The following is a 24,329-nucleotide window of genomic DNA, read 5'->3' on the forward strand; positions in this document are numbered from 1 at the left end:
AGGGCTATTGAAAGAGAAGGCAAATGAGGGGCAATGCTAGAGAATGAGAGACCATTTGCTGAAATATAGCGAAACTGGGTAAGGAGTTCTCGGCACTGCTGAAAACATTCATTTAAAAACTGAATAGTTTTAGCTCAGATGAGATGAAAACACTATATCTAATCTCTGTAGCTGATCTTCACCTCCTCAGTGCTCACGTGGAGCATCCTGTTCTATGGGGTCTTGCTGATAGTGGCCAGAGCCAAATGTGTACACCAAATTCTCTTGGGGGTGTTGACCTCCAGTGAGCCATATTCAGAAGTATTAATTGGTAAGGCACACCATAGACACAGATCTGGGATCACATTATCTTTTTGGTGTGGTGCCTTTTTCTGCAGGACTATACAAAGTCCTCTTAGATCAAGGATGATACATCCTTTGTTCTGAGGGTCGCACACAGCCCTCAGTGAAATCTCATGCAGCCCTTGGCTTAATGTTGAAAGACCTCTGCTAGCACCTAGTTCAGACCTCTTGGAAGAGTAATCAACCATCTCCTGGCAGTCCACTTCACAACAAGTAAGATAGAGAGCAGGGCCGGATTTAGGTTTGATGAGGCCCTAAGCTACTGAAGGTAATGGGGCCCTTTATATGTCCAGCTGTCCTTTGTCAACAGCAAATTGTCACTGTTTTTTGTGTTGAAAATATTCTATATGGTAATTTATGGACCTAATAGGTATCTAAAGCCATTTTTGGTCTTATATTTTTGAAATGTAACCCAGTTTTTTTCTTTAAATTTTTCGGGGGCCCCCAAAAGAGTGGGGCCCTAAGCTATAGCTTGTTTAGCTTATATGTAAATCCGGCACTGGGAGAGAGAGAACAGGGGGGCTGTCCATGCCCACTTTTTTGACTCTGACCCCATGCACCCCCAGCATGCAGACCCCAACAGATGACACCACAGGAAATTTTGCCTTCTCCAGGTAGCAAAGGTTGCCTATCCCTTTCTTAGATCACTGACGCACAGAACATCAAAGCATTTGGTATAACTTTGAGCTTGAATACCTAACGCAATTCTAGAGCAGATAAACCAAGAAAAAGCATTTATTTGCAAGTCAGAGTAAATAAGAAGACATTGACAAAATATACCGTTTAAAAGAAAAAGAAAAAGTCATTCCAGCTTCCTTACTCTAGCTATCCACTGATCTCAATTTTCAGGGCTGACTTTAAAGACTGCATGGATTACTGTGCTATGAGCTAAATATTTCCATATCAATTATGATACAAATATGTGGAAAGAGACACCTAACCAGAAGTGATGTGCTTCTTCATTCTTGCCACTAATTTATTGGGAGGTTCTGGAGAACAACTCTATGGCACATCTCTGGTTATTTTCTGGCACATGGTTACATCAGCTCCCTCTCGTAGAAACCTTGTGGTCACTTTTAACTTCTGTGCATTTTTTCCCCCTTCATCTTAAGTATCTGTTGCAATCACCTGAATTCATCTTTGTGATGAAAAAGGCAGAATAGAACAGGTTCCTTCTCATTTCATTTTACAAGGTCAGCCCTGCTGATTTGGACATTTCCCTAAGCACACTATTGGCTTCTTCTCTGAACTCCTTGGAAAACTGTTTGGCCCGGCTTGTTTTCTCAATATTTTCTCTCAGGTTCCCTTCTAGCCGTATCCGGTCTAGGTATTCGGAGTTGGCAACTTTCACTCTCTCCACCAATGACTCCTGGTTCTGAAGCACTGAGGAGATCATTTCCTGAAGCTTTGTTTCCATGCTGATGACTCCTTTGGTGGCACGGTTCAGCTCCCCCACCTGCTGCTTAGCCCACTCCAGTTTCTCAGGGACCTTTTCCTCCTTTGCATCCAGCCAGAACCTGTATCCCTCCATATGCACCTGCACATTGCAAGCATCTGAAAGACAAAGCAGTGGTTAAGCTCCAACATGACGTAAGTCCAAGAAAGAGGGCTAATTGTGTTAGTCCCAAGAAAGCTAAACCCTTCAAGCAGCAAAGCTTCTAACAGTGGCCAGCTGTCAAAGATATTGCCATGTCATGAAATCTGATTATTTCCACTTTACTTATCAGAGACCCGGTTGTATACCTACATATATGTCTGTGTACATGTGAGCTGTAATACAGTCATTTGGCAATATTAAGCCAAGATTATCCATGCCACTTTTTTTGTAAGAAACAAATCCCTGGCATAACCCCATTGGCATGCTCTTCATTGAAGCCACTCTGGTGAATTTGACCCATAATCCCATGGCTTTTTCCTGCTATTCATTCAACACAAAACTATCAGGTATTGGGTAAGTCTCTCTAACGAATTCTGATCTAATCTCTTTTCACATTGCCCTCTTGTCTCTCTCATTGTTAGTTTCACAAACGCTTGGCTCTTCTTTCTGAAGAGGGCATTGTTGAGCTTTTGGCATGAGTTTAGAAGGCTGGCATTACATAGGAAGGATTGGATTTAAAGGCACGTGAAGAGGTAATACACAGGAAGTCAAAATCTAAAGAGTGGGGAAATAATATAATGCCCTCCTGGATACAGCATTGCCATGTAATGTGCAACCCAGTCAATAGGTTATTCAACAGGAAAAAATAAAGCCTACGATCCTTAGCATCTTGATAACTTACAGAAGCAGAAAAGCAGGAAGCTGAATTAATTAATCCAGCCTTCTCTTGAAAAGGAGCCTTAAAGCTAAATTTCTGCCCATATGACCCCCTAGTTCTAAACAGCAGGATCAGTATATCTGCCTGGTAGCTGACAGAACATTCAACAACATTAGCACAATGTCAGATCTTTTACCGCTTCATTGTGTCCAAAATTCACCATTAAACTACAAGTGTTATTCTAATCCTGCTAATGATTTTAACTGTTTACAATGGTTTTTAAGATAAATAAGCTGAATCCCATGCACAGCATGGATGCTAATTTTAGGATTGGGCTGACTGTTACCTAAAGATTGAATTGCCACTGAGAGATCATGTCTGCTATCTTTGCTTCCACCTTACATTGCTACCTAAGAGTAGCACAAATCATCATCATCATTTTATTATTTGTACTATGCCCATCTGACTGGGTTGCCCCAGCCACTCTGGGCGGCTTCCAGCATAAGAAATGGTCGAACTAATTTTGGATGGCATTTGGAATGTAGGTAGAGGTAAAGGAAAAAGACCCCTGGACAGTTAAATTAAATTTGACTATGGGGTACAGTGCTCATTTTCGCTATCAGGCTAAGGGAGCTAGTGTTTGTCCACAAACAGCTTTCTGGGTCATGTGGCCAGCATGACTAAACAGCTTCTGGCACCGTGATGGAAGACAGAGTGCAAGGAAATGCCATTTACCTTCCCTCTGCAGCAGTACTTATTTATCTACTAGCGCTGGTATGCTTTTGAACTTCTAGGTTGACAGGAGCTGGGACAGAGCAACAGGAGCTCACCCCACCCCACGGATTCAAACTGCCAACCTCACAATTGGTGGTTTAGACCACAGCGGCACCTGCATCTCATTGGGAATGTGATGCTAACAAACAGACCACTCAAAGGACAACAACTTCTCTTTATTTGAACCTGATGGAGAGGCTGGTGCAGAATTTATCTTAAGGTAAACACCCACAGTCTCCTGGACATTGAGCCAAATGCAACATGGTATCAGAAATAAGAGAATTATGTCATGATGTGATATTTTGATGCTACAACGTATATAAATGTCCTTCTTTATGATGGACCAGGTGCATGAATATATAACTGCATCTGTGCAGTTATGTTCCACCTCCTCATGGGTTTCTTGCATAGCTTTGCCCCTTGCATAACTCTGTCCCCAATCTTCCCATTCTATGCTTTGACAGGGTGCTAGAATAGGGTGACATGCTACCCTCTTTACATGTTCCTTGCTACTTCAGCCGTGCCTGCAAAGTCATGTTCCTCCTGGCGCTGTGGGTTAAACCACAGAGCCTAGAATTTGTCGATCAGAAGGTTGGTGGTTCGAATCCCCGCAATGGGGTGAGCTCCTGTTGCTCGGTCCCTGCTCCTGCCAACCTAGCAGTTCGAAAGCACGTCAAATTGCAAGTAGGTAAATAGGCAGGAAGGTAAACGGTGTTTCCGTGCGCTGCTCTGGTTCGCCAGAAGCGGCCTAGCCATGCCAGCCACATGACCCGGAAGCTGTACGCCGGCTCCCTCGGCCAGTAAAGCAAGATGAGCACCGCAACCCCAGAGTCATCCACGACTGAACCTAATTGTCAGGGGTCCCTTTACCTTGTTCAGATTAAGATCTGCAGCAGAGAGCCCTCTCTATGCATGCAGCTCCCCACAGGATTTTGAACCTTGACCAATTCTGGTTGTAAATCATGTGCGGAGTCTGCATACATAGAGAAGGATACCAGCTGCAAACATTATTCTGAACATGCCAAAGATGGTTTAAAACGGAAATTGCTGAATTCATAAAAAGGTATACATTTCCTAGAAAAGAGACACAAAAGCTTTTGATTCCTGGGGAATGCAGCAGTATTTTTTTTAATCATGGGTTTTTATGGGCATTTCCCATAAAACTTGGGCTGCTTGCCCTCTACACATGAGTAACATGTGAAAAGGGCTTCAGTGTATCATAAAACAGCCTATTGCTATGATATCTGGGCTCTGCAGATATGATATCTGGGACGCAGGTGGCACTGTGGTCTAAACCACTGAGCATCTTGGGCTTCCTGATCAGAAGGTCAGCGGTTTGAACCCCTGCAATGGGGTGAGCTTCCATTGCATTGTCCCAGCTCCTGCCAACCTAGCAGTTTGAAAGCATACCAGTGCAAGTAGATAAATAGGTACCGCTGTGGCGGGAAGGTAAACGGCATTTCTGTGCACTCTGGTTTCTGTCATGGTGTCCCATTGCACCAGAAGCAGTTAAGTCATGATGGCCACATAACCCAGACAGCTATCTGTGGACAAACGCCAGCTCCCTCGGCCTGAAAGCAAGATGAGCGCCACAACCCCATAGTCACCTTTGGCTGGACTTAACCATCCAGGGTTCCTTTACTCAGACATGCATTTGGGAACCCAGTTCTTAATCTTGTACCATCATTAAAACTTATGGTAATGTTCCTATTGAGGTTTACATAGGATCAGGTCCCGACATCTCTTACCAACCAGATGAAGAGCTGCTGGGCAACTCCAGGAACAAAGACTGAACAAATCACCTCAGGTTCATGCATAAACCCACAATGCTAAAATGGAGGGCTTGGCCTTCTCCATTCTCACACTCTATATTCTTCAGCATCATTTCTCCCACCAACTTACTATGCTCTTGCTGTATCTTCTCTATGCATACAGAAAGACTGCTTGCGGGCGAACAGCAGTAGGTGTCTTTGAGGTCCCGGATGGTTTTCCGGATAGCCATGCAGTGGCATTGCTGCTTGTTGAAAGCCTCAGCGATGTCAGTAAATAGTGTGTCAATCTCAGGCACGTTGACCAGTTTCACGGCGAAGGGTTTCTCTTTGTTGAAAAGAACTAGAAATATGGAAGCCCATAGAAACTTCTGGTTAGTGTGTTACGTTAGGGGGTAAAATAAATATGGAAACCACAACAATATTTGAATATGATTCCTGCAACTAACAAGAATTAAGTACATAAGATGGATCAGTACAAACAAATTTACAAAGGTTATCTTGTTGCCATTCCTTGTGCACTGTAGTATACATTTTTTTAAAAATGGAATTTCCCTCTTACATATTTACAATTGCACACCTATTTTTCTTGAGGGGAGGGGAATCCTTGAAATTATTACATTTTACTTGCCAAAGCTACCCACTTGCTTAGCAGTGTGCCAGTGGCATTATCCCAAAATTATTTCTGTGAGGCTTAGCCTTCATGTGGTGTGCTTCAAGAATAATGTTTATGGGCATTCTTGTTTCATGAAATGTGTTAAATGGCCAGCAGAAATGGCCAATTGAGAAAGGTGCAATCTGATAGTGCCATATATTTCTTTTCTATATCCAAGGAAGTCTGGTTCTCTAGCCCATGTCAGAGATGTTGGGTTGAATGAACCATTAGTCTGGCAAAGAGCGACTGTTCTTCTTGTGCAATGATGACTATGTAGGTTGAGGTTTTCAAGTACATCCTAAGGAAAGTTCAGTGCCCAGCTGCCATTAATTTTAATGGAAACTGGCACTCCAAATCCCTCGGAGTCGGCTTTGAAAAATCACAGCCATCATATCCGGAAGGCAGTTTCAACAGAATAAGCACGGGAGCCATAATTAAACCTTGAATTATCCAATTGAAAATCAGACCAGTGGTTCCATGACAACACAGTTTAGACTAGAGTTTATTTTTCAAACCTGCAGAACCTAATTGCATCTTTCCAAGCAATGGAATACATGATCCATTTGCTGGTAGTATTTCCAGCAGATGTCACAGAGACTTTTAAAAAAGAAAAAAAAGGAGAGAGAGAGAGAGAGAGAGAGAGAGAGAGAGAGAGAGAGAGAGAGAGATAAATTCTGGTCAATATTTTGTCCACAAAGAATGGTCACAGTATGCATCTCTATTGCCAAATTCATTCTGAGAACATTTGAAAAGTATCTCATTTCTGAAATAACAAAATAAAATAAAACATCCTTTTTTTCTTTGAATGTGTTTGCGGGCAGCACTTAATTCCACATTATTTTGGAAGAACAAATCCAATCCAGCTTTCTGAAATGATAGTATAAATGTAAATGATCTCATTTGGATTAAGCACCAATGTACAATGGAACCAAATTTTTGACTATAGGTGGTTTATTCTTCAAAATTAAAAGTATCACATAAAGAGAGAGAGAGAGAAAGTATAACATATTTTAAGGAAATGATTAGAGTAATTAAATGTGTAAGATATATTGAAGTGGTTCATTTTTTTTACTCTCTCTGTATGTTTCACCTGCTTCTGTAGGGTGTAGTGCGTTGTATTTTTCCTGAATTTAGTTTTACTAAACGTATTTTATTTTGGAGCATTTTATTTAAGCACATGAGATGAATTGTATATTTGATTATGTGAGATGAATTATGACAAATGTTTGTTATGGAATATTGTTTATTGCTGCATAGGGTGGAACGGAAGATGTATATACCTTTTCTGATTCTCTTAAATGTTCAGTTTTCCCAAAACTGAGCCTAGATATAGTCAACAAAAATATTTAGAACCTCTACAGCTTGATGAAGCTGAGAGAAATATGTGGGGTATGGACGCATGTCTGGAATAGGAGCCAACTTCCAGGGGCCAGTGTCCCTTCAGCTCTCTCAATAAAATATTTGAGTAGGGCTGCCATACATTCAGGGTTTGTTTGTTGTTGTTGTTTTTAAAAAAGTTAATGACCCCCTCATTGCCATTCAAATGGTGTGCATGCACTGTGCCATGTGATTGATTATGCAGGGTGGGACTGACTTGGGTCCCCTCAATATTTCACCCAAGTTAGCCCCCCTGAGTTTGACCTGCCGAAAGATGTAGAGTACATTTGAAGTGCAGATTGGTGCTGGGCCTAATCTAAAATGTAGGGTAACTTTGGGAGCACGAATTAGAATTTCCTTCATGTAGATTCTTCAAGACTCTTTGCTTTGAGCTCACTCGCAGCTATTCCCATCTTTCCTCTGTGACATTGTCATGTGACTTGCGTGACATGCCCTCTGACATGTCCTCTGTGACATAGCCACTTCCGACTTCAGGAGGAGGTGGTGTTGGGGGCTTACGGCCCCAATACCTGCATGGAGGCTGACTTCCAGCCCCCGCACAATCAGGGGAATCCTCGGGCTGCGTCACCCCCTGGCCAGCCAATCGGCTGGCTCAGGGGGTGTGGCTTGCATCATTTAAGGCAAGCGCGGCTAGGGATCTCCCTCTTTGGTCGCTCAGCTTTCCGGTTAGGCATTTTTAGGGGTATTGTAATGTAGATATGTTGGAGGGGGGAGGAGCGCCATCACTTCCCCCAAATATTGAAGGGTAGTCCAGTAAAGGACTCCGGGGGGCATGGCCTCATCCGAAGCCTATGGAGGTCAGGGCCTAAAGCGCCAGGGGAGTCCCTAGTTGATGTGCATCAGCAGGGCTCCCCCTGCTGGTGTTAACCCTTCCCAGTCTTCAGGCAAACAGGCTGAAGCTGGATAGTCGGATAGGACCAATGCCTAAGCCAATACCGCTCTTTACCTGTAGCCAATAAAGTTGTGGCCTATTTTAGCCCATTAACCTAAATACTTGTGTCACGTGTTGTTATTCCTACTGGTAGGAGGCGGGAACTCGCCATGCAACATCATATGGCTTGTTACATAACAACATGTCCTCTGTGACATCATCATATGACATGTTACATAATATACCAATACCATAATATACCAATTCTATCCTGTTCGCTATAGGATCTCAGCACAAATAACCCAGAATGATGAAAGAAGCCACAGATAGGACTGGGAAATGGCATCAAAGAAGTTTGGTACAAAGTTGGCTTATCATAACTGTTGCTGGTGGTGGGTGTTTTCCTTCTTTGAAAAATGTCTACCCATGCAGAGTGACTTATTTTACAAAAAGAAAAAAGAGAAAGAAATGATAGTATATTAGTTGAAGCTCTAATTACAATTGACATACATAAAAGTATTATGAAGTATAGGAAAAACAAAAGCAAGTAAAATGACTCAGAATTTTACCACTTTTGGTGCCTTGATGAGATTGTCTGGAGTGCTGTGCATTGAGAGGTTCCCTCTGTGAATACAGCAAGATATTTCGAAATAAATGTATACTCTTTCCAAATCCACAACTCATTCTACTACCCTCCCCTTCCACACTTGGCTCCTCTCTGTTGTATCATGTGTTGCAAGCCCTTCAACCTGCCCTCCTGTGCTTTGTAGAGTGCAGTGCACACTATATTATTTTTATTACTAAATAATAATAATAATCCTGTTTTCCACTATTTGGACTCAAAGCAGTTTTCAACAATAAAGTATACAGCACAGTCATACCTCGTGTTGCATTAGGTTCATGTCGCATCTTTTCGGCTTCTGAACGTCACAAATCCAGAAGTGTATACTTCCGGGTTTTGTTGCGCATGTGTGCGCAGAAGTGTTCTGCATGCTTCACTTATGCGCAGAAGCGCTCTATTGCGCTCCGCGCTTGCACATAATCACCGCTCTAGTTGCGGACTTTTTAGGGTGCGAGTGGCACCCTGGAACGGATCGTGTCTGCAACTAGAGGTACCACTGTACGCAGAACTTAAAACATAAGTTAAACCTCCAAAATGTAGAAATCTCAGGAATTTAAAAGGAAATCCCTGCTCACATGCTGCTCTGGTACACTCTTAAGAGTTTGGATATCAGTCCTTCGAGACCAGTGATGGCCAAACGTGGCCCTCCAGCTGTTTTGGGACTACAATTCCCATCATCCCTGACTACTGTTCCTGTTAGCTAGGGATGATGGGAGTTGTAGTCCCAAAACAGCTGGAGGGCCAAGTTTGGCCATCACTGGTCTAGACAAATAGGATGAAGTCGCAAGGGCTCTGGATGTTATGTTAAGCAGAACTGTGAACGTGGAAAAGCTGAATATATTTACTAGAGTTGCAAGCCTTTTAAGTCAAGATCTGTGAATAAAGCTCTTGTGAAAGGAGCAAAACTTCTGATCACCTGTAACAAAGTGTTTCACAACCTTTAGGGCCTGTCATCTTACACTGCCATTGCAAGTTTGGAAGTGTGTGCTTTGCTTGTGAGTTGACAGACCTTTCCCATTCCCTTTGGAAAATTACCGGCAGGTTTGCCGCATTCCATGTTTTGCTCCACTTTTTTCTGCTTTTCCATAGAGAAATAATAATAATAGTAATCATTATAATTTTGGAAACTTTGTAGGAAAAAGGATCCTGCCAAAAAAAAATCTGATTTTGGGTGGAACAAAGCAATGACCTCTGTCTAAGCAAGTGTAGCATGCCATGCCATCATTCAGAGGCAGAATCATGGCAGGAGCAAAGTTGTAGATTCACCTCCAGTAAAGGTGGAGTAAGTAAAGGTTTTTTTTTTAAAAAAATAAAATATTTATACCCCACCCTCCCCAGCCAGAGCTGGGCTCAGGGTGGCTAAAACCAGTAAAATTACACTCCTTTGGGGAGAAGGACTTTGTTTCTGCCGATATATTAAGAATTAGCCAACAAATGTCTGTTGAAAGTGAGGAGTTGTTTTTGCAGAGCCAAATAGAGAGATGGTTATTTTGCAATATTCATCTCATCACTAGGTGATGGAAGTTTTAACATATTATTGAGCTTTTTTTAAAATGTAGAGATTGCTTTGGTTTTTAATTATCATCTAAGGGCCCTGCAGCCAAATCTATGGCTGATTGCTTGGAATCAAATATATTATTCTTCCCCATCACTACCACTCAAAATCCAACCTCTCACCTTTCTTTTCATTCTTCTCAAGCCTTCCTCAACCTGATATTCAGATGATGCTAGAATATAACTCCCATCATTCATGATCATTGGACATTCTGACAAGGAAAAGGGTGCAAAGCCTCTGGAAGGATCAGGTATGGGAAGAATGCTCTAGAAAGTACCTGCCCAATTCCTACACTTTATTTATTCCTTTAAAATCCTGTTCCCTTTCAGTCGCATGACCTCAATCTTCTATTCCTTTCCTTTCTCTGTCTATGCTTCCTCTCTTTAAAATCCAAGGAGCTTAGTAAATGCCAGACAAAACCTATTTCCCTCTCCCTCCCTCCCTTTCTTTTGCATACACACACAACCACACCAGGGCTACACTTTAGAAGCTGATGACTTCTAAAAGCTTCATTGTATCCATTACCATAAAGTCCCTTATTATCAACAATATAGATAAGTGCTGCAATCATAAACACAACTGCTTGGAATTCCCCATTGTACTGTAGGATTGTGTTGCGGTTACATTCATTGGTGATCCCTTGTTACCATTATTCTTGTGTTCTCTCTTAAAAACGTACAGTCTGCTTTGGCCTGCTTGTCCAAAATATGCAGCAGCTGCTGCTACTGTCAGCCCCGCCACTATCATCAGTGTGGAGATCTATCACAATCAGGTAAAGACGAAAAAGATCCACTGAAATAAGCACAGTGTGAAGCTGTCCCACAAAGTAAACTTTTGAACCTACATTATTCCTGGCTGTCAGAATTACGACATCATGATTCAGCTTCCCTAACAGTTTCTGATACATGTCTAGCTTGTTATACTGGGTTTTCATCCTCTTCCATGCATTTATTTACTAACTTTGCTGGTCTCAAAGTTAAGCAAGTTGGGTTTTTAGATGTGGGGTGGGTTCAGTTACTTCATCTACTGTCACTGAGATGGACTTCAGGGTGTCTTACTTTCAAAATCAACCAGTGGGTGACCTTTGTAGGTCCCAATGACCCTACCTTGACTAAGGATGGGGCAGAAATTTACTTCATTTCACAATAGTAGGTGGCCCTGCTAAATTTGCACTTTTCGAAACAAAACAAAAAAACAATCTTTCAAAATTCACACCTCTCTGAATTTTGTAATGCAGCCAAGTACAGTGGTACCTCAGGTTACATATGCTTCAGGTTACATACGCTTCAGGTTACAGCCTCTGCTAACCCAGAAATAGTGCTTCAGGTTAAGAACTTTGCTTCAGGATGAGAACAGAAATCGTGCTCTGGCAGCGCGGTGGCAGCAGGAGGCCCCATTAGCTAAAGTGGTGCTTCTGGTTAAGAACAGTTTCAGGTTAAGTACGGGCCTCCGGAATGAATTAAGTACTTAACCCGAGGTACCACTGTAACGCGTACAAAAGAGGATCTACAAGGATAAAATGCCAGGTCATGTTTTTGGCAGGAAGGTGTGGGAAACTGAACAGAGAGTAGGTTCACTGAGCACCTTACAACATCTTTGAGTGTGAATGGCATTTCACAAGACTTTCTCCTCAGGGCTCTGGGGCCCATGAGCAAGGTACAGTGTGCCTCTGAAGCAAACATGTCTCACCCAGCTGGAATTGTTGGCCCTTCCCACAAACATTAACAGGTGTGGCTTAGGGATCGTGGCTGTTAGAACCACTGCCCTCCCCCCTGGGCAAAGCCCCCCTACGCATGTGATCCTGCAAACTTTATTTTCCAGCACTATCATGTTGCCTCTGTGGATTTAATCACAATAAACATGGCCCTAGTTCAACCCACTAACCTGTATCTAACCTCTTGATTTCTGGCAATTAAATGTGCATCTGAAGCATCATGCACCTGCCCGTTTGACTTCTCTGTACAAACTGAGCTGTCCTGTTTCCTTTTGCTAACAAGGTTTGCTAAGAGCAGCTCAGGATTTGCAGCGCTTTTGTTTTCCCCAATGTTTTCCCCCCTTGTTTGTTTTCCCCAATGTTGATCTCTTACCTCTCTTGAAGCAACTTGGAAACAGGGACAGCAGCAGCAGAAGGAGACGGACATGCTTTTCAAAGCTACAAAAGAGACCCTTTTTCTTTTCTTCCCAAAGAAAGCAAACGTTAATGAGAACTTATCAGGTCACGTGCCTTAATGAGCATGCACCCAACCTTGATTAGAATTAAAACAACACAACAAGTGGCAGAAACCTTTTCAAAATCATTGTACGTGGCACGGCAAACTAGGGGCAGGATTCACGGTCAAGCTGTGGTTCTCCTTGCATATTTTTCTTTGGAGACATAATTGTCCCAGACAAGTCAGACCTGTTCCTTCAGCAAACAAACTCTGCATTGTACAACCCTCTGGACTTTAAAATGTTACTTCCTCTACACTGGCACTCCTGGAATGTACCATTGCCTCCAATGGGGGTGGAATAGGGAGAACAGTAGAAGGAATATTCCAATGTGCTGACAAAATGAATCTCACGTGCTATCTAAGCAACTGCTCAGTGCCGGAAAATAAATCAGCTTCTGGTTTTTATAGCAACAGTATATTGTATGCAGTTAGTTGGATGGACTGAAACTCCTGTAGCAACTTTTAACTCCACCCAAGATTGTTCTTTTTAATGGAGCTGTATGTCATTTCATCTCCTTAGGTTGTAAATATATATATATAGAAGGAGACTTCTGCACTCAACATGAAAAAGGTGAAAAGGTTTGTTGATTGGTTGGCTGAATGAATGAATATTTCTGGGCTGCATTTCCAACTTATCAAGGATGTTCAGAGTGACATATGCTGAAGCACTTTTCAGATGTTTGGGTTTCTCCTCCTGAATGTGTGTATGATGGGTGGAGGGAGAAAACAGCATCCACCCCCTACCACATACCACAGGTGTCCAGTCAGCACATCTGCACTGTGTCTATCTATGCGCAAGCATGTTCCCACATGCATAGGCATATTGCAGATGGGCAATGAAACAAACATATGACAGAGAAAGAACTTGACAGATTTACAAGACTGCCTCTGCCCGAATTTCCATTCAAAATGTGGACAGATGTACCTGGACAGAGCGCTTAAAGTGCAATCATATGAAGAACAAAATGATAGAATAGCGCTTGTGCCCATATTTCCCCCTGCTGAATTGTTTAGTGAATCACTATAATTAGGCCACAAACATTATCTTGTTGCAAGTAGTGTGTAGTTCCATGGCCAGCATACAGCAAACTCCCCTTTCCTTATATTCCACAGGTTGTCACATTCCAGTTCCAGTCATCCTGACTCCTGTTACTGTCGTGGAGCCAGACATCGGTTTTTGGATGGAGACAAGCATTCCAGTCCTCACGTCTAGTATAATGATGTGTGGGACCAAAACAGACTAGCCTAGTGATCATTGTACAGCGGTACCTTGGTTCTCAAACACCTTGGTACTCAAACAACTTGGAACCCAAACACTGCAATCCCAGAAGTAAGTGTTCCAGTTTGCGAACTTTTTTCGGAAGCTGAACGTGCTCCGTTTTGAGTATTACACTTCTGTTTTGAGTGTTACGCTGAGGTCTGTCTGCTTTTGCTATTTATTTTGCATTTTTTGTTTTTGCAGCTCTTTTTGTTTTGTATTTATAAATGTGTGGAAACCAGTTCAGCTACTGATTGATTGATTGATTGTTTATTGCTTTCATTTTATGGACCAATCGTCTCATTAGATAGTAAAATCCATGTTATTTTAGGGGTTGTTTTTAAAAGTCTGCAACAGATTAATCCGTTTTGCATTACTTTCTATGGGAAAGTGTGCCTTGGCTTTGGAACACTTTGATTTTGGAACAGATTCCGGAACAGATTAAGTTTGAGAACCAAGGTACCACTGTAGTCCAATATGACCAGTGGCTCAGCATAAGTACTATCAATTAAAACATTCACCCAATCAGCCATTTTAAATCACAAAAAGCACATAGTTGAAAAGATCCTGTCTATCTCTGGACAGTAAAACACCCTCAGAACAACCATTGTCGAAAGTTTTAGATAAGAATCCCAGAACATATAGATGCTACTGTCTATTGTTAAGCATAGCGCTTCGTTAAATCTTCACCTGTACTCTCTTGCCCCCCACCCAGATATTCTGTTTGTTATCGATGTCTATGTTTCTTCATTCCTCTCTGTCTTTTTCAAACATGGATCCGAAACTGTCTTTCACACTTGCATTCCATTCTCAATTCTCTAGCTAGTCCTCTTGGCCATATAAAATGGAACAATTAATTTATTGCTGCTTCAAACACAGTTGTTTTAATCATCATCTGTCTTAAAGGCCACTCAGATGTAGCCTCCGGGGATGTAATATCTCCATTACTGATGCCAGGAGAGAAGAGAACTCTGAATATTGGAGAGAAGCTGGATGGAAGGGTATTGCTAAAAGTATATTTATTTGGTAGTTATGAAATGGTTAGAAGAGACCATAACATGCTCCAGCAAGTAATACCCACAATGTGAATGCAGGAGAGGGAGTTGTCCACAAAGAAAATAGCAATTTTCTGATAAATGAAAGATAGCCATCTCAAATTCCTTGTTCATGAACTCCTTCAAAATAAGATAGTAAGAAGGGCTGGAGCTTCTCCCAGTCTCCAGACTCCCTTAGTTTGACCTCTTCTGGAACTCTTCAGATATAAATACCCCACCTCTGTTATCCGTGGCTAGGAGCCTTCTTAAATCATCCTCTTCTAGATTTCGCCCAAGTTTTTGGACCTCCAGATCTCCTGGTCTTATTTCTGATGTTGGCCTGAAACATTATGTCTCTTCTGTTGTTCCATAGTTTAGTCATGCTGGCCACATGACCCGGAAAGCTGTCTGTGGACAAACACCAGCTCCCTCGGCCTGAAAGCAAGATTCTTCACTAGGGGTCCTTTACCTTTACCATGGATGCACAATTTGCTGTAGTTCCTTCAGTTCTGGGGGGATTTTCTTCTTTGCACCCTGCTATGTACATTTACACAAAACCCTCGATAATCTTAATATGGAGGGCCATATTAGAAATTCCAACATTTATTTATTTATTTCAAATTTATCAAAAACACATCATCTTCATTTCCCCCCTATTTTCCCCTCCCCCCCAAAAAAAAGAAAAAAGAAAAAGACCCACCCACCCCAGACTTCCCTCAGCTCCTCTCTCTTTTTTCTCAGCACATGTTGTTCTCTGCATATTATGAAATTGTAAAGATCCTTAATTTGTCTATCTATATGTTACCAATAATAAATTTGTGTATGTTTATTCAAAATCTGCCAAGGAGTCCAGTTCATTTTGTTGTTTCTTTAAGTACTTTGTAAAAGGTTCCCATTCTTCTTTAAAGTCACAGTTGTTCTTCTCACGCAATTTGTGTGCCAATTTCGCCAGTTCCACATAGTCCATCAATTTCTCTTGCCACAGTTCGTTGGTCGGGATTTCTTCGTTCTTCCATCCTTGTGCTATTAAGACTCTTGCCGCCGTTGTCGCATACATGAAAATATTCTTCAGCTTCCTTGGCAGGTCTTTTCCTACAATCCCTAACAAGAATGCTTCAGGCTTTTTTTTACAAATGCTAACTGGAACATTTTCTTCAACTCATTGTATATCATTTCCCAGATTTTTTAAATTTTACTACAATCCCACCACATGTGGTAAAAATCCCTTCTTTTTCCTTACCCTAGGACACATTTTCAAGGATCTTAAGGATCGACCCTGACAAAATCATTAAAATAATTCCATCCAGTGAACAGGCTTGGCTTCCAGTGTGATGCATCCTCCTGTTAACTGGACGGTAAATATACTGGGAGATCCCACGTGACCAGAGGATAGCTGAGGAAGCACTGTGTCTCTGGGTGCTCTGTGAAACACCCACCCAAGTGCCTCCATCTTCCCAGGGCTCCAGCTCAATTTATTGGCCCTCATGTGGTCCACAGCTGTGCCCAGACAATGGACCAGATCATGCATATCCTCACTTGGCTACAGCAGTGGGTCATCAGCATACTGATGACATTTTGCCCCCAAATTCCTAATAATCACACCAGGTGGCTTCATACAGGTGCTGAGGAGTACCACAGCTTTCAGTGTGGTACGTCTGTTTTGTGCAGCAGCTGCCTACAATCTATAAACAAACAGTCAACTGCATTTTTGTTTCAACAACCTTTTCAAGCTGGGTGAAAAGGCTTCTGCCTTAGGTGCTCTATTTTTGCTATTTTAAAATCTGTTTTCTGTTGCCTTTTGCACTGTTTCTAAAACTAGTTGAGCTGTTTTTATGATATGAATTGATACACAAATGTTATCACTGTGGCAAAAGTGTGGTGGGACCATGGTACAGTATTGTCAAAATCCTAGCAGTACATTGTCACTCTACCCTGCCATTATCTTAATTCTTCCTTCCCAGCAGAGACAGACTCTTTACCAATTTAATAAACCAGCACCAGTCTATAGAATCTGAAGTTCCTCACATTAGCCAGAACTACAAACTATCTAGCTTCTCTGTTTCAGACCTATCCTTATTACCTAATTATGGTTTATTGCAACTCATTTTGAATGACCACATATACTGCTGAGGGGGAGAGAAGTAGTGTATGTGGAAAACCACCTTGACACACAGAACAGGACTGTCAAACGCAAAGGTTGCCAGACTGCCATTACGAAATATAGTTTGTGAGCAAAGTGCCGCTGCCTAGCTGTCTTTCCTGTGCCAGGGGATACTGAAACATTGCCCTGTTGGCACTGGCTCTGTTTACCACAATGGCATCAACTTCATGAGCTGGGGACCATTTTGTTTGGGTAGCCCCAGCCAAGGTCATCGTTGCGTAGTGTGTCAACCCACGAATAGCAATTTCTTGCTATTTCTGAGGTGAATTACTAGTCTCCGTTTGCATCAAAAGCTGTGAGGAATCCCTGCTACACTTGGGACGTGGCAGGGCCGACTTAGTCACAGTTTCTTGGATTAAGCCCTTAAAACAAATTAAGCAGGGGGAAAAATCTGCTAAAAAGATGAGTCACTACTATATAAAACTCGTTCTGTACCATCCCACAGAAGTAAAAAAAAATTACCCATGGTACAGAAAATTTGAAATCCAATTATCTGTAGAGATGTATAATCTACATTCATATATTTACCTCGAAGAACAAATTATGATGAATGATATAGCCAATTCAGTTGACCTCCCTACAGTAGCATATGTTGAAAACCTTGAGGTGGGAAACCTCAAGTCGAAGGGCCAAATTCACCATCCAAGCCTCACTGTCTGGTCCTTGTGGGTCTTTCTCAGGTCAAATCCTTGACTAGCCCTGCTCTGCACCCAACTGAAGTGCTTTTGCCTGGCAAAAGTATGTCCTTGAACCATACTAATAATGTTCATTGCTTATCTCCACTTCTCTTTCTTCTATTCTATTTGCCACCACTTATGATGGCAGTGGTACTGATTTTGGTGTCTGTCTCTTTACCAAGAGACCAATTTATATCTCCCAGTTTTGGTGATGCCATCCTTCATGGGCAGTCACTATTCTTTCTCCAGAATGGCAGGAATTTCCTGTAGGAGCACCCAAAACACTTCCAAGCCCAGGGAAAGATAGTCTCACCATGCTTACAGTTTCCTGAACCATGAATGTATGGTGAATGGGTACCACTGGGGTAATAAAGATGAACCCTACTGGTATCCATTCATTTCTCTTTGATTTCAAAAACCAAATGAAAATTGAACCAAGGGGGTCCCATTCAGTTCAATTTTTCATCTGTTCTGCAATGGAGACACACCCCTTTTCAGGATTCTCCCCTCTCCCCCTAAACATATTTGTTTGTTTGTTTCTTCATTTGTTTGTTTGTTTCTACCTCCATCTTTCAAAAAGATGCCCAAGTTGGCTTATAGCAATTTAAAGAGGCAATATGTAGTAACAGCAGTGCAGATTAGTTATTAGCAGAGAGTGAAAAGGCACAGCAACTGCAACAATACAAAGGGCTAGTTTTATAGGTTTCCTTATGGAGTTGCCCAAGATTACGATCATAATATTCACAGTACAAACACATTAATGTTGACTTACTGATGCCCACCCTATATAGAAAGCCATTCCATATAAAATTAAAGGATGCAGTTTACATGACTGGTAAAAGCATTGCCTTAGCAATATGTATTTAAATTAAAATGTGCTGTGTTTTCTCTGAAGGCACATGAATTATGAAAGGAAATTAATCTAGAAAATTCAGTGAGGGAAAACAGGTTATCATCCCTGACACAACTATAGAAACCATATTGCCAGAAAATGTTTGGAAGCCAAATGATAAATTATAGGGATCTGAATTATATGCTAGATGGATAGATTTCATAGCTTAACCATCATCTGACCAAAGTACTACCTTCTGATGCTTTATATCAGTGGTTTCCAATTAACTAATTACTGAGGACCCCCTATTTTTCAAAAGCCAAGCCACAGACCCCCTACTTTTGAAATTTTTGATGGCTCTATGGCAGTTACCTCTGCAAAGCAATTTTTTGAACAAGAGTATTTTAGGTATACTAAAAAACAAACCATAAAAAATGTGACATTACCATGCAAAAATGACAAAAAAATTGTTAAGAGGGAGACATGGGATGGGGCAACGGACCCCCTGAGTGTGTTCCGTGGACCCCCAGTGGTCCCTGGATCCCTAATTGGGAACCACTGCTTTATATTGCTTAATTAAAGCTTTTGGTCAAGTGTGTGGATGTCTTCACTTTGCAGAACAAGAGACACACCTCCCCGCCTTTCCTGCAGTCACTGCAGCATAAAGGAGACACCTCTATATAAAACACAGCTGCAAGCCATACAGACAATTTACAAGTCTCAGTGTTCTTATTTAGGTAGAAGCCCCACAGCACAGATATTCTTAATGGTGGACCCCAGTGGTGGAATGCCATTAATCAGATGGTAATGGACAGGAAGGTGGGTGGCTGCTGATAGTTTTGGACCATTTGAGATGGTTTTGGAAAGCTGCCAGCTTGTGTGTTAAAAAAAAATACTTTGATAAGTTTCAAACAATATGGGCTTTACAATGTTGTAAAATATGGGGTGGCTGGAGCTGTTTTTGAACTGGACTAATGCCAGCGAGACCTCAGGATTTCAGTCAGCTGTAACCTAGAGTCAAATGTTTGTCTGAGCTGTTCAAGGTCATCTGTTTTCCTTGATTTGTGTGCCCTGAGGTTTGTGCGGTGCCATAAATGAGATACTGCCCCTTTGCAGAAGACAAGAACTCATTGCAAAACTCCAAACTTCTTTTGCACATTTACCAAATGCAGACTTGTTAGACGGTTGAATTTAACACCTTCTTGATCTAAAGTAGAACCAATCCAGCCAGGATTACACTCCAAATAGCCCATGATGAATGGGGATAAGAGCAGAGGCACAAAATTCTAGCCCTGCATGTTGGACAACTGACAATTGCAGAATGAGATTTGAAGGTATCCCAAAAGTCAAGAAAATGGTTGATTGCTAAGTGATGCAGCTCTGGAGCAGTGCAAGGAAGGGGTGGACCTTAGAGTCATCCTTAGCTAAATCTAATGCATTGGTGAAGGAAAATAAATTTTCAGTTAGGTATTACTGAGAACTGGAGCTGTAAGCGAGGAATCTATGTATGAGTAAATCCCAAATTCTGACCTATTACAACTCACAAATCAGACCTGTAGACAGGTCTGATTTGTCTTGTTTAAAATGCCATTTAAAAAAAAACAAAAAACAAAATCTGAGGGATCCTTTCCTCTGATCAAACTAGAGATCCTTATCATCCATATGAACATTTATAGACTATTACCATTTGTATCATCCTGACTGCATAAACTCAAGGGTTTTTTTTGTCTTCCAAATTATGCCATTATTTGATCCTGAATAGATACTGAAATAATGAATCATTTTCATTACCATCCTTTGTAAAATATAATCACTTTCTTCTCCCCATTTAATATCAGCCATAAAACCTTCTTCTTCTTTTTTTGGTGTGGTTGTGTATAAACCTAATACCTGAAGCTTTTCCTATGCATAATTTGTCACAGCTGTTAAACCCCAGCAGAAATAGCCTGTCAGAGAAAAATACTCATCAAAAGGCAGATGATAATCCCAAACATCTGAAGCTATATTTCCAGCTGAAACATGCTAATGGAAACAGAACATTTCAAGATTTCAACCAAGTTTGGGTATCCTTTTCTCCCCAATGTTTTAAAAAGGAAGTGTCATGATCTGAAACTCATGATTCATGCTGATTGCAATGTTTGACCACAACACAATAAAGACAAGATGGAGGTTAACCATGGTGTGACTGAAATATCTGTGATGTGATGACTTTTGTAACAAATGAGAGCATTCACGGTAAGAATAGAGTGTTAGAAAGTTTATTGCTATGGGCTTTGCAGACTTCAATCTACTGAATATAACTTTAAAGGACTATTGAGCCTACTTCCACCTAGATTATCAAAACTGGCTGGAGTCCTGAAATCCACTCACGTTGAAGCCAATTTTAAGCCAGTTCACACTGAGAGGTTTTGAAGGCTGCAGCCATGATATGTGTCAGGCCTAATCCTCATGTCAGTTTCCTGCTCCACACCACTGCAAAACCCCACACTGATTCTTACAAAGCTCCCTTGTGCAGAACATTGGGTCCTCCTGGCTCAATATTGTCTACAATATCCAGGTCTCCAGCAGGAATTATTCCAAGTCCACCTGGAGATGTCAGGGTTTAAACCAGGGACATTCAACATGCAAAACATGTGTGCTATAACGTTAAAACCATGGGTCCATCCCCAAATGATCCCTCTGGTTGCTTGTATTGCTGCTGCTTATTGGGAAGTAGAGAGGGGGGAGCAAAGCAGTTGTGAGACCAGTGCAGTGCGAACACACAAGCAAGAGTGCTGAGTTGGCTCTGCTGGTGCATTTGCACTGCCCTGCCCTGCCCTCACCGTCTCCTCTCCCGCTCTGCTAGTAAACATCATTGCCACGCTAGACCAGAGATTGGGTGAGTGCTGCCAGTCAACTGTGCAGCCTGATTCTTGGGTCTTAGCTATAACTTTATATGGGAAGAAGCATCACTGCTGTTTAAAGCAGAACCTACCTAGAAGCATTCCCTTCTTGTTTGGGACAGAATGCCCCATGAGGATGATGTTTTGTGGCCGAGCAGAGTTTTAAAAAGCAATTGGGTACTTACTGCAAGGTAAAAGCTGTACCTATCACACCACCCTGCCTATCAAACTAGCTCCATCTGGTAAAGAGGCTGAGACCCTACCTGCCCACAGTCTTGCCAGAGTGGTGCATGCTCTAGTTATCTCCTGCTTGGAGTACTGCAATGTGCTCTACGTGGGGCTACCTTTGAAGGTGACCTGGAAACTACAACTAATCCAGAATGCAGCAGCTAGACTGGTGCCTGGGAGCGGCCACCGAGACCACATAACACCAGTCGTGAAAGACCTACATTGGCTCCCAGTACGTTTCTGAGCACAATTCAAAGTGTTGGTGCTGACCTTTAAAGTCCTAAACAGCCTTGTTCCAGTATACCTGAAGGAGCGTCTCTACCCCCACCATTCAACCCGGACATTGAGGTCCAGCGCCAAGGGCCTTCTAGCAGTTCCGCCACTGCAAGAAGCGAAGTTACAGGGAACCAGGCAGAGGGCCTTCTTGGTAGTGGCACCTGCCCTGTGGAATGCCCTCCCACCATATGTCAAAGGAAAAAACAACTACCAGTTTTTAGAAGACATCTGAAGGCAGCCCTGTTTAGGGAAGCTTTTAATATCTGAAGGACTATTGTATTTTAATCTTTTGTTGGAAGCCGCCCAGAGTGGCTGAGGAAACCCAGCCAGATGGGCAGGGTATAAATAATAAATTATTGTTATTATTATTATATATACTTAGACATCATTTGATCTGCTGGGGTTCTGGGTTGTCTTGAAGAGAGACCTCCTCCCAAACTCAATATGCTTCTTCTCCTGGGCTTCCTTTGTGCTAGGGCTCACCTGAAGTCAGCTCCAGCATCTGTTTTCAGTTCCTGGGTTCAGCCCCAGAGAATATAAGGTTGAAGGATATGCCCTATCAATGAATGTAATATAAGTTACAATGCAACAGAAAATCAATGGCAATTTTGGCATCAGATAAAGGAATACAACAGGAACATCACGGACGTATGGGTGGGAAGTCAAATGTTATAAATATTATATTATTATATTATATTATATTATATTATATTATATTGTATTGTATTGTATTGTATTGTATTGTATTGTATTATATTATATTATATTATTATAATATTCTTATATTATATTGAAAGTGAATTGAATAATGTCAAATTTTGTGTTACAATCTCATTAAAATTATATATATTTATTATAAAAGAAAGGTATCTGCATTTTTGTCACCACTAAGCAATGACAGAAAGTTATCCCAGCACAGCGTGGATTACTGTGGTTGCACTTCAGCACAGAGCATGCAAATTCCTGGAGCACTGGCCTTTCTTTTTCTTCTTCAAATGAAGCACACTTCCTCTCCCGCCTTACATGAACTTGCCTGCTAAGCTGACCGCGCTCGCCTGCTTAAATATTTGGCAGGGGCAGTAGCACCCGGAATGTGGCTTCTCAGTGTTCCTTGTCAAGCCAGCATCTGAATGGGTGGTTGACACCGAGGATGTTTTCTGCTTGGAATGAACTAACACACAACTATTTCATCTGCTGCTGACCATTGCAGAGCAAGGCATGGACATTTTCAGTAAAACTCTAGAAGGCAAATAGTAAATCTGCTAGCATAAAATCAAAACTTTGTTGTGGTCCAAAGACCCACAAAACAATTTCAAAATTAGATATAGTGGTATCTCAGGTTAAGAACTTAATTCGTTTTGGAGACCTGTTCTTAACCTGAAACTGTTCTTAACCTGAGGTACCACTTTAGCTAGTGGGGCCTCCCACTGCCGCCGCACCGTGGCAGCACAATTTCTATTCTCATCCTGTAGCAAAGTTCTTAACCCAAGGTACTATTTCTGGGTCAGCGGAGTCTGTAACCTGAAGTGTCTGTAATCTGAAGTGTCTGTAACCCGAGGTACCACTGTACAGTTAAAATGACCAGACAGACAGATGGAAGAAACTAAGGCAGTCATTTTGTTTCATCTAGGGCATAATGATCTTTGTTTCTTATAACCTCTGAAAGAAACTTTGCCACGGCCTGTGTAATATCATTTGAGCTGTGTTCCAAAAGATATTTAACATGGGAGGCTTCAGATTTTCCCAGCATATTTTCCAGTAGGGGTTTGATCAGTTGATCCCTTGCTTGCTCATATTGCCCACAATGCAGTAGGATATGCTTCACACAATCAATGTCCTGGGAACATAAGAGAGAGAGTTTGGATTTGATATTTCGCTTTATCACTACCCGAAGAAGTCTCAAAGCGGCTAACATTCTCCTTTCCCTTCCTTTCCCCACAACAAACACTCTGTGAGGTGAGTGGGGCTGAGAGACTTCAAAGAAGTGTGACTGGCCCAAGGTCACCCAGCAGCTGCATGTGGAGGAGCGGAGACGCGAACCTGGTTCCCCAGATTACGGGTTTACTGCTCTTAACCACTACACCACACTGGCTCTCAAACAAAGCCTATTCTGATAGGGGATGCCTCTCAGTCTGAAATTAGAACTTCCGAGAAAATACATTTAGTCTGGCTTTGATAAATAAACGCCAGTAAGTAGATACAGACAAATTCCTAGCATAGAACACGGAAGCCTACGTGGCCAGTTGTGTGGAAGTGCGCAGAGTAACTCAACTGAGTTTGTAACTCTGGCGAACAGCTCAGCAGAACTCAAGTCTTGATGCCGAGCCAAGGAACTTAACAGGGAGATGTAAGAGCAAAAACAAAAACTTGCGCTTCTACTCAGCTCAGAGGTTGCCAAGGCCATTTCCCCCAAATCTGTGCCTAGCCTATGTCCCACTCCTCTACGTCTCATACTCACTTCATTAACTTTGTGACTACTACTGTGAGTCTCAGACATTATGGACTCTTTTTCTTAATATAAATTATGCTG

The 24,329-nt window shown here is 41.9% G+C and overlaps 1 protein-coding gene across 4 annotated transcripts; it reads right to left on the reverse strand.

Moving 5' to 3' along the window:
* Nucleotides 1-1,443: 1,443 nt before the first annotated feature.
* Nucleotides 1,444-12,720, reverse strand: LOC310839254 (uncharacterized protein). 4 transcript variants are annotated; one of them, XM_083727847.1, is made up of 6 exons: nt 12,329-12,709; nt 10,921-11,000; nt 8,634-8,688; nt 6,311-6,392; nt 5,274-5,483; nt 1,444-1,896 (listed from the first exon to the last, which is right to left on the reverse strand). In XM_083727847.1, exons 4-6 carry the CDS (start codon nt 6,327-6,329, stop codon nt 1,529-1,531), a joined length of 597 nt encoding a protein of 198 aa, XP_083583973.1. In that variant the 5' UTR covers nt 6,330-6,392; nt 8,634-8,688; nt 10,921-11,000; nt 12,329-12,709; the 3' UTR covers nt 1,444-1,528. The 4 variants fall into 4 exon arrangements, with proteins under 4 accessions (XP_083583973.1, XP_083583972.1, XP_083583974.1 ...); XM_083727846.1 differs by lacking the exon at nt 10,921-11,000; XM_083727848.1 differs by lacking the exons at nt 10,921-11,000; nt 12,329-12,709 and adding an exon at nt 9,603-9,950.
* Nucleotides 12,721-24,329: the final 11,609 nt, after the last annotated feature.

The sequence above is a fragment of the Podarcis gaigeae genome (genome assembly GCF_964106915.1).
Source record: "Podarcis gaigeae genome assembly, chromosome: 2".
Classification (NCBI taxonomy): domain Eukaryota; kingdom Metazoa; phylum Chordata; class Lepidosauria; order Squamata; family Lacertidae; genus Podarcis; species Podarcis gaigeae.